At 31.7% G+C, this 11,079-nt stretch overlaps 3 protein-coding genes across 4 annotated transcripts; 2 read left to right on the top strand and 1 right to left on the bottom strand.

The window, feature by feature from the left end:
* Window positions 1–3,071: 3,071 nt before the first annotated feature.
* LOC135955345 (cuticle protein LPCP-23-like) lies at window positions 3,072–7,518 on the bottom strand. The gene is made up of 5 exons (XM_065505700.1): window positions 7,507–7,518; window positions 6,930–7,441; window positions 3,648–3,678; window positions 3,287–3,582; window positions 3,072–3,181 (listed from the first exon to the last, which is right to left on the bottom strand). Exons 1-5 carry the CDS (start codon window positions 7,516–7,518, stop codon window positions 3,145–3,147), a joined length of 888 nt encoding a protein of 295 aa, XP_065361772.1. The 3' UTR covers window positions 3,072–3,144.
* On the top strand, window positions 4,157–4,745 carry LOC135953668 (cuticle protein 38-like). 2 transcript variants are annotated; one of them, XM_065503636.1, is made up of 3 exons: window positions 4,157–4,168; window positions 4,245–4,443; window positions 4,579–4,745. In XM_065503636.1, exons 1-3 carry the CDS (start codon window positions 4,157–4,159, stop codon window positions 4,677–4,679), a joined length of 312 nt encoding a protein of 103 aa, XP_065359708.1. In that variant the 3' UTR covers window positions 4,680–4,745. The 2 variants fall into 2 exon arrangements, with proteins under 2 accessions (XP_065359708.1, XP_065359707.1); XM_065503635.1 differs by having other exon boundaries at window positions 4,245–4,745.
* Window positions 7,519–8,074: 556 nt separating the features above from the next.
* Window positions 8,075–8,596, top strand: LOC135953670 (cuticle protein 16.5-like). The gene is made up of 2 exons (XM_065503637.1): window positions 8,075–8,086; window positions 8,150–8,596. The coding sequence occupies exons 1-2, from the start codon at window positions 8,075–8,077 to the stop codon at window positions 8,561–8,563; spliced, it is 426 nt and encodes a 141-aa protein (XP_065359709.1). The 3' UTR covers window positions 8,564–8,596.
* Window positions 8,597–11,079: the final 2,483 nt, after the last annotated feature.

The following is an 11,079-nucleotide window of genomic DNA, read 5'->3' as shown; positions in this document are numbered from 1 at the left end:
TTATAGTGCTTTCTGTCACTTTGCTCGAACATGTAGTCCATCTCCGTTTAAAATCTACCACACTTTTGGACACCTTTTTTGTACTCTTCAATTCTCTTTTAACAAGAGCCCAATATCTCTCCACTGGCCTTAGCTCCGGGCAGTTTGGAGGATTTGCCTCTCTTGGTACAAATACCACATTATTGTTCTTGTACCACTCAAGGGCTTGTTTGCCATAGTGACAGGATGCCAAGTCAGGCCAAAAATAAGTGGACACATTATGAAGTCTTATGAATGGAAGCAGCCTTTTTTGTAAACATTCCTTGATGTAAATTTCGGTATTTATAGAGCCCGTTGTAACAAATGAGTGGCTTCTTTTGCCGCAACTGCATATTGCTTGCCATACCAAGAACTTTCTGGGAAATTTTGTCTGCTTTTGGGTCCTAAACTTTTCTTCAACATTCCCTCGAGCATCAGCAACATAAAATTTTTGACCTGGAAGTTGCGAAAAATCTGCCAGAACATACGTTTCGTCATCCATTATGCAGCAAGAATATTTTTTTATAAAACTTGACTTCAATTTCCGTGCTCTGTTTTTGGCCTCTAAATTTTTAGTAGCGTTCCTGTCAGGAACTTTTTGAGCCTTGTATGTTTTTAAACCTGCATTAGCTTTAACTTTTCGTACCAAATAGTCCGAGCACTGAGCTAACCGGGCTGCTTTCCTACCGGATGTGTTGGGAGCTCTTTTGAAAATGCGTTCTATTTTTTTGGCTTTAGAAACATCATGTGGACCATTCCTTCTACCTGAACCAGGTTTTCTATCAACTGACAAGTTCTCCCGGTACTGTTTAATAACATTGGAAACAGTTTGACGGCAGACCTTTGTATGCTTGGCCAACTTTTTGTAAGACCAAGTTGGGTTTTGTTGAAAATATTTAATAATTTCAGTACGCACTTTTTTCTGGTCACTCATTTTAATCAGATTAACAAAAAAATTAATATAATTGACATTACACATAATAACTGACATGTTTTTCAAAGGTAACTTGATCAAAAAAAAATTCAAATAATACTTGGGTTAAAAAATGTAATGAAAAACGTGTGTTAAGAATTTTTCGATCTCACTCCTTATTATCAAACATTTACATATGAATGTGTTTTAGGATTAATGATGGAGAATTACTCGTTTTTGCTGGAGTTCATAAATATTTCAGAACTTTCGTTTTAACTCTCGAAATGGAATATAATGGTTTTAATACCAATGATTATTATTATCCCTCTCTAAATTCTAATGTGCCCTACTGAATTAATATTCTATTCATGATTTTCAATATATTTTATGTGGTTTTTTGCAATGATATTCAAATTGGGGTTTGGTAGGACACCTTCAGCTAGAAAGGTACTTCCATAGGAGCGAACAAAAAGTATAATTTAAAGAGAATAATTTCAAATAAATTTAATACAGAATTACACAGGTTAGCAGGATGCTTCTGTTCCGATAATATTCCTATTTGATATAGCGGGAATTGGGTAAATTGTTTAAAATAACTTCTAAAGGACAATCAAATTTGCATCTGCTTTGAATACTCCCCCAATTTTTGATACTTATGGTGAAACTTCAATAAAATAGACTATTTGTTAATTCTGTCCTGCAGTTATTTAACCATGAAATTCAGCAGCGATCTGATATTTGCAACAGGGTACTTTTGAAATGATGAATATGTTGTAAATTTTCGATATTTTGTTTGTCCCATAACGAAATATTTAAAACCCATTTTAAACTTTGAATATTATCCATTTTATTCGATCTTATTTAATTTTTATAAATTAAGTTCCATTTTCTCAAAGTTTTTCGTAACGATATACTTCTAATTAATATAATTTTTGTAACAGAACTGTCAGTATATCGTCAAGATAAAAAATAATCAGATATTGAGAAAATGGAGCTAAATGTGGTACTCAACTGAATGAGGTGTATTAAGTTAAAGTTTTATTGTAATAATATAAAAATAAACGTAATTATTATAGACATATATAGCAGATTGTAATGCATTTTCTGGACCGCTACGTTCTTCTCCAGCACTCTTCTGGCCGGCAGAGTATAAAGCCGTAAATATCATATATTTAACTCACATTTTTTATACACTGAAGCCAAATTTCATTAAAAATATATTTCTTTGTATTGCAATTAATGAATATTATATGCAGAGCTAGTTTTTCTAGCTTTTTGCTTGAAAAGTAAACTTTGCATATTTGCGAAGTTTTTTTTTTTTTAATATTGAACACTGCATATTTCGCACTTTGTCTTTAAAGAAAATATTGCTTTTGAGTTTTTTATCCACCACGATTGGCTGTAGATCCCCTAATTTATATATATTTTGGGTCCTTAAAAAACTTAACGACCATCTAGCTATGTCCGTCGGTTTGTCTGTCTGTTTAATAAAGATAATTTAATTTTAAAAACTAGAAAAAACATTTTAATGTTCTTTGTAACCAAAGCATTTTTACTGGAATTCAAGTGTAAAACAAGTTGAATTCCAGTCATACATTCAAACTTCAAGGGTTGAAATACAGTTGTATTACACATGATTTCAATAGCGTTCTCCAGTGAAAAGGAAACTGGAATTCAAGTCGAACATAGCAGTGTTAATACAATTGAATTCCAATTAAATTTCCAATGCTTGAATTTAAATTTATTGGGTGCTTATTGGGAATCAAATGAATTTAAAGCTTTTATTTATATTGTTCCTTTGAATATCCATGCTTTTTTCTGCATATCTGTGGGCATATTTTATAGTTTTTTTGAGCCTTTTTACTTGCTTATTTTAAATTTGTTTATGCATATTTAAACTATCCTTGATTATATGTAATTAGCGCAAGTTGATGGAAGGATTTTTTATGTACGATTATTTTGCTATTATTTTGAATTCACTACATTTCACAAAATTTTCGGACCGGATTCCAAAGTGATGAAAATTCCCAAAAGCGTACTATTTAAGATGTTATATTCTAATCTGTTCTACAATTTGATTTCTGATAAGAGATATGTTTAAACCTGTTTAATTAATGCCAGTAAAAATAAAAAGTTTTGTGTTTGTTTTACTATAATAATAAATTAGTTCGTTTATTTTTCACATCAATTCAAATTCGTAACAATCACAGTTTTTAAAACAAAACTGGAGCTGGGGCAGCAGCATAAGTCAAAGGTGCAGAGTAGGCCAAAGGATGAGAGTAGGCAGCAGCATATTTGGCTACAACTGGGGCAGAGTAGGCCAAAGGAGATGAGTAAGCCAAGGGAGAGGTGTAAGCCAAAGGATGAGTGTAAGCAGCAGCGTATTTGGCTACAACGGGAGCGGTATAAGCAGCAGCAACGGGGGCAGTGTAAGCAGCAACAGTCTTGGCAACAACAGGGGTAGCAACATTAGCTACAATGGGAGCAGTAGCAATACCATTGTAATTACGTTCAATAACATGGCTACTGGTGGCAGTAACTACACCGGCGGGAGCAGCAACAACGGCAGCGGGAGCAGCGTAAGCCAATGGAGCACCTAAGAAACCAGGTTTAGCAGCAGCACAGGCAATGACTGCGAAGATGACAACAGCCTGAACAAAATATTTAAAAATTTATTAGATTTTGCTTATTTTTTTATCAAATAAAATTAACTTACGTATTTGAACATTTTGTTTAGATGAGAAAGACTTTAACAAGTTAAGATTTGTTAATGATACTTTAAACAATTGATATGACCATATTTATACTAAAAATACTTTACAAATTCATATTTTAAATAGCGGTTTTACAGTTTAAAATGTAAACTATCTCTTAAACTTAATATTGACCATGTTCTTGAAATTAAACAGCTAAAAGAATTCAATACAAATTATACAATTTCTATAAACTTATACAAAACAGCAGCTGTTTACACTTACATTAATTATATCGAATACTCCCCCCAAAAACAATGAACAGTTTGAATAGTTTGATGGTTGTATGCTTCATGCATAAATAAATCATGATTTAAATAAAAATTAGTTGAAATTAGTTCAGTATGTTAATAAATGCTAATAAAATTGTTTACAAACTCAATCACTATAAATAGTTTTAGTTTGTTTTAAGTTGTCATCAAATACATTTAATTTGTCGAGATAAACAAATCATTTCAATCAATTAATCAACATGTTCAAATTCGTAAGTATTATAAAAAAACATTCTTAAAATTAAACGTGTTATTAATTAATTATGTTTGATATATTTTTGTATTTAGGCCGTTGTTATCTTCGCTGTCATTGCCTGTGCTGCTGCCAAACCCGGTTTCTTAGGTGCTCCTTTGGCTTACGCTGCTCCTGCTGCTGTTGTTGCTGCTCCCGCCGGTGTTGTTACTGCCACCAGTAGCCAAGTTATTGAACGTAATTACAATGGTATTGCTACTGCTCCCATTGTAGCTAATGTTGCTACCCCTGTTGTTGCCAAGACTGTTGCTGCTTACACTGCCCCAGTTGCTGCTTATACCGCTTCCGTTGTAGCCAAATACGCTGCTGCTTACACTCATCCTTTGGCCTACACCTCTCCTTTGGCTTACTCATCTCCTTTGGCCTACTCTGCCCCTGTTGTAGCCAAATATGCTGCCGCCTACTCTCATCCTTCGGCCTACTCTGCACCTTTGACTTATGCTGCTGCCCCAGCTCCAGTTTTGTTTTAAAAACTGTGATTGTTACGAATTTGAATTGATGTGAAAAATAAACGAACTAATTTATTATTATAGTAAAACAAACACAAACGTTTTATTTTTACTGGCATTAAACAGGTTTAAACAGGTTTAAACATATTTCTTATCTGAACAGATTAGAATATAACATCTTAAATAATACGCTTTTGTGAATTTCCAGCACTTTGTCTGCAGTTCAGATATTTTGTGAAATGTAGTGAATTCAAAGTAATAGTAATAAATACTCATAGATAAAAAACCCTTCCATCAACTTGCGATAATTACGTATAATCAGGGATAGTTTAAATATACATAAACAAATTTAAAATAAGCAAGTAAAAAAGCTCAAAAAAACTATAAAATATGTCCACAAATATGGAGAAAAAAGCATGGATATTCATAGGAACAATATAAATAAAAGCTTTAAATTAATTTGATTCCCAATAAGCACCCAATAAATTTAAATTCAAGTATTGAAAATTTAATTGGAATTCAACTTTATTAATACTACAATATTCGACTTGAATTCCAGTTTCCTTTTCACTGGAGAATGCTATTGAAATCAAGTGTAATTTCAACCCTTGAAGTTTGAATGTATGGCTGGAATTGAACTTGTTTTACACTTGAATTCCAGCAAAAATGCTTTGGTTACAAACAACATTAAAATGTTTTTTCTAGTTTTTAAAATTAAATTATCTTTATTAAACAGACAGACAAATCGACGGACATATCCAAATGGTCGGTAAGTTTTTTAAGGACCCAAAATATATATAATAATTTTTATTATTTATATTTTTCCAATAAAACTTCAAGTTGAGACACCTCATTCAGTTGAGTACCACATTTAGCTTCATTTTCTCAATATCTGATTATTTTTTATCTTGCCGATATACTGACAGTTCTGTTACAAATATTATATTAATTAGAAGTATATCGTTACGAGAACCGATAACCAGACATTTAGAAAATGGCGCTAAATTTATAAAAATTAAATAAGATCGAATAAAAATTAAGATAATATTCAAACTTTAAAATGGGGTTTAAATATTTCATTATGGGACAAACAAAATAGTGAGAATTTACAACATAATTTCATCATTTCGAAAGTACCCTGTTGCAAATATTAGATCGCTGCTGAATGTTTGCATCCGCAGCCTTATAAAAATCTGCAGACACCCCCTGAACTTCATGGTTAAATAACTGTAGGACAAAATTAGCAAATTGTCTATAGTATTGAAGTTTCACCAAAAGTATCAAAAATTGGGGGAGTATTCAAAACAGATGTAAATTTTATTGTCCTTTAGAAGTTATTTTAAACAATTTGTAAAAACCAATTTCCGATAAATTAAATAGGAATATTATAGGAACAGAAGCATCCTGCTAACATGTGTAATTCTGTATTAAATTTATTTTAAATTATGTTCTTTAAATTATACTTTTTGTTCGCTCCTATGGAAGTACCTTTCTCGCTGAGTTTCTCCTGAAGGTGTCCTACCAAACCTCAATTTCAATATCATTGCAAAAAACCACATAAAATATATTGAAAATCATGAATAGAATATTAATTCAGTAGTGCACATTAGAATTTAGAGAGGGATAATAATAATCATTGGTATTAAAACCATTATATTCCATTTCGAGAGTTAAAACAAAAGTACAGAAATATTTATGAATTCCCGCAAAAACGAGTAATGCTCCATAATTAATCTTAAAACACATATGTATGTAAATGTTTGATATTTTTTAAAAATAAGAATACAAAATTATTCAAGAAATTGTTTCAACTTTGGCGATCAATTCTTGCAATTTTGCTCCAATGTTTTGTCGAAAAACGATTGCAAAAGGTTTGGTTGCCTTATTAGTTTCCAAAGCTGTATTCAATCAATTGCAAAATTATAATCCTGACATCTTAATATTGAGAAGGACCTATAATATCAAGACTGAGACATGATAATATCAGAAGCATTAAATCCAAATAACAACAATTTGAATATATCTAACATTCAGACAAAAGACATTTAAAGGTGTCAACCTAATTATATTACGAGCAAACTCTTAATAACTATTTAAATATAAAATTCAAACAATTAATATTTTTTTTAAGGATTCAGCCCTTGTTATTTCGAGAACCATTATAATTTACATTCTAAATATGTTAATAAAAACACTTAAACTTTGTTTAAATCGTTAAATCACAGATTATTTATTTTATTTGTCAAGATCATTAAGAAAATCTAAGTTTACAACAAAACTGGAGCAGCAGTGTATTTAAGAGGAGCTACAGCGGCAGCATAAGTGGCTGGAACTACGGCAGCATTGTAGTTTTGCTTGAGGTCAACACGGCTGCTGGCATAAGCGGCATCCAAATGAGCGTTAGCATAGGCCAAGGGAGTGGCAGCATAAGTCAAAGGAGCTGAGTAAGCCAAAGGATGAGAGTAAGCGGCGGCATATTTAGCTACAACAGGGGCAGAGTAAGCCAAGGGGGTAGAGTAAGCAGCAGCGTATTTGGCTACAACGGGAGCGGTATAAGCAGCAGCAATGGGGGCAGTGTAGGCGGCAACAGGAGCAGTTACTGGAGCTACAATAGGGGCGGTGGCAATACCATTGTGGTTGCGAGCAACAAATTGGCTACTGGTGGCAGTAACGACACCAGCGGGGGCAGCGACTACAGCTGCGGGAGCAGCATAAGCCAAAGGAGCACCAATCAAACCGGGCTTGGCAGCAGCACAGGCAATAACAGCAAAGATAACAACGGCCTAAAGAAAATATTTAAAATTTAATTAGATTTTGCTACTTTTTCTAAGGAATAAAATAAACTTACGTATTTGAACATTTTGTTTAGTTCGGATTTACATTAACAACTTAAATTTTTTTAATGATACTTTAAACAATTGAAATCACAATATTTATACTAAAAATATTTCACAAATTTACATTTTAATAACGGTTTTTTAGAAATATTTTAACCCCCAAAATAATGTCCATGTTCTTGAACTGAAACTGCTAAAAGAATTAATTCAATACAAAATTATTTAACTGTTATTAAAACAAATCCATAGCAACAGCTGGTTTCTACTGATAATAAAAACTGGCTGACCATTGACTCACATAACTGTGCAAAGTGAGCAGTATTTTTAATTTGATGATTGTTAAGTATGCTTGATGCATAATTTTAACATGATTTACATACATAAAATCAATTGTAAGAGTTCAACTATTTTAAATTTGTGTCTAGTAATTATGTTTTTGTTTTATTAACCTTTTAAATTTTACATTCTTTTTAGTTTTAGAAATAATTTTATTATAAATAGTTTAAGTCGGGTGCTAAGTTTCATCAAACTCATTTTATTTGTTGCCATAAACAAATCAGTTCAATAAACTCAAACAAAATGTTCAAATTCGTAAGTATTTTTAAATATTTTCTCAAATTTAACTGTGGTATTAATTGAGTTCTATTTCTTTAGGCTGTTGTTATCTTCGCTGTCATTGCCTGTGCTGCTGCCAAGCCTGGTTTAATTGGTGCTCCTTTGGCTTATGCTGCTCCTGCTGCTGTAGTTGCTGCCCCCGCCGGTGTTGTTACTGCCACCAGTAGCCAATTTGTTGCCCGTAACCATAATGGTATTGCTACTGCTCCCATTGTAGCTAATGTTGCTACCCCTGTTGTTGCCAAGACTGTTGCTGCTTATACCGCTCCCGTTGTAGCCAAATACGCTGCAACTTACACTCATCCATTGGCTTATACTTCTCCATTGGCTTACTCATCTCCTTTGGCTTACTCTAGCCCCGTTGTTGCCAAATATGCTTCTGCTTACTCTCATCCTTTGGCCTACTCAGCTCCTTTGACTTATGCTGCTGCCCCAGCCCCAGTTTTCTTTTAAAAACTGTGATTGTTACGATTTTGTTATAAATGCTATTTGTTTTTATTAAATAGTGTGAAATAAATGATAATATATTTATTAAAATTTTTTGTTTTATTGAGGTTGGTTTCTTACAGTTCGAATTAAAATGAAACTGCTAAAAATTTAGAAATGCATTTTTCTGGATCACTTGGAATATATGTAATCTTAAGCAAGAGTTTAAAATAAAATGATTTTATAGTAAATTTTCTTACATTAGATTAAGAAACTGGTGAAACATTTCCAATATTTATAAATAATTAAAAAAATAACACAGTAGACCATTGTAAGGATTCTATTTTTGAAGATTATTTCATATTTTTATACCTTTCAATCTGGTGATTTCCTCAATATTTGTTTGTTATTTCCAAATGATTCATTTGAGAATCTAAAAATTATGTTTTTTGTATATTCTGTAACATTACTCATTAAACGGGAAGACTGTTTGAAAGTGTCCGCCTATAGATTGATTAGAGCTTCCACAGCTTCCTTAGCACTTACTGACTTATTTTATTACATCAATATATTGGCTTTACTTTTGACTATTTTGCTATAAAAAATCATACATATCTCTTTATATAAATAGTTTTTCATAAAAATTGTGAATTGAAAATAAATCCAGTACTTTTGTATTTTGAGGATTCCTTATTGAATCATTAAAATTGTCTTTAATTCAACCTGAATGAAGAAAAACCAAGTAAGAAAGTATGGTCGGTCAAGCCCGACTATATAATACCCTACACCAAGTAAATGAGCAAAAAGATTTTTCTTTTAAAATATCAATAATTTATATTCGTGAGTGATTTTCGAAATGGGCCTTATATGGGAGCTATGACCAATTATGAACCGATCACCATAAAATTAGGTCGTGTGATTTATGTTTATATTAAAGTTAACTATGTTGAATTTTGTGTGTATACCAACATTTTTAAGCGATTTATGCACGTTAAAGTGATTTTCGGAAGCGGGTCTATATGGGAGCTATGACTAATTATGGACCGATCGTAACAAAATTTGGTGACATGAATTTTGTATATATAAGACTTATTTGGAGCGGAATTTGTGGAGATACATTTATAAATTAAACATTTATGACGGATAAAGTCCAATTTCGGGAGGACATTTGTATGGGGGCTAGGTGAAATAATGGACCGATTTCAACCAGTTTCAATAGGCATGGTTTTTGGGCCGAAAAAATTATATGTACCAAATTGTATCGAAATATCTTCAAAATTCCGACCTGTACTCTGCGCACAAGGTTCACATGGACAGCCAGCCAGCCAGACGGACGGACATCGGTTAATCGACTCAGAAAGTTATTCTAAGTCGACCGGTATACCTTAAGGTGGGTGTTAGACCAATATTTTTGGGCGTTACAAACATCTGCACAACGCATTATACCCTCCCCACTATGGTGGTGTAGGGTATAAATATTTTAGTTCAATTTGTAATAGATTTGATTTAACAATAATTGAATCATGCAAAGCTCGAATAAATTCGTTTATGAATTAATTCTATTATGAATTAAATCAATGATGAATGAATTCTGTTTTAATAGTGGTGTTAAAATACATATCATTACAATATCGATGGAATTATTTAACAATTTTTAATTACGATTAGGCTGGGCAACTGCGTCAGCTAGTAATATTGGGTGTTTTTTTTAATGCTAAAAAAAATATCTAAATTTACTTAGAAAATCAGTCATGATTCGCTTATAGACGATTTTTTTATAGCAAAATTGTGTTCAGCGATGATGTTCATTTTGGTTTGTTAATAAACAAAATTGCAGCATATGGTGTTAAAATGTGCGAATTCACTTAATTGTGAATAAATTCGAAAATAATACATCGATTTTTATGATCGATATCTCACTTTGTTCCTATTACATGTGACTTTGCGATAAAGCAATAAATCTGCACAATTTCTGCCGTTTTCGATTTTTTATGATTTTTTAAAAAAAAAAATATTTTAATTTTCACTTAAAAAATATAATTTTTGCTTCAATTTGTTATTATAACTTCGAAATTACTGAGCCGATTGAAACGCAATATATGTGTGAAAAGTTGTACATAGCATGTGGAAAATGTTTTCAAAATTCAATCATTCAAAAGAAGAACATTAACGACTCAATTTTATGTATATCAAACAAAAAACTAAAATTTTGTGAAAATGAGCGAATTCACTTAATTGTGAATAAATACGAAAATAATCGATAGATTTTTATGAGCGATATCCCATTTTGTTACTATTATATGTGGGTTTGCGATATAGCAATAAATCTGAACAATTTCTGCCATTTTTTGATTTTTAATGATTTTTTTAAAACAAATATTTTTTTTATTTTCACGTAAAAAATATAATTTTTGCTTCAATTTGTTATTATAACTTCGAAACAACTGAGTCGATTGAAACGCTATTAAGTTTATTTTAATAATATCGGACTAAACCTTTTTGAGATATCATTAATTGTATGGAGAAATGTCTAACAAAATTTA

This window comes from Calliphora vicina, chromosome 3, assembly GCF_958450345.1.
Source record: "Calliphora vicina chromosome 3, idCalVici1.1, whole genome shotgun sequence".
In the NCBI taxonomy this organism is placed as follows: domain Eukaryota; kingdom Metazoa; phylum Arthropoda; class Insecta; order Diptera; family Calliphoridae; genus Calliphora; species Calliphora vicina.
The sequence above is the reverse complement of the archived record's forward strand: the minus strand, read 5'-3'. Positions and strand labels throughout refer to the sequence as shown.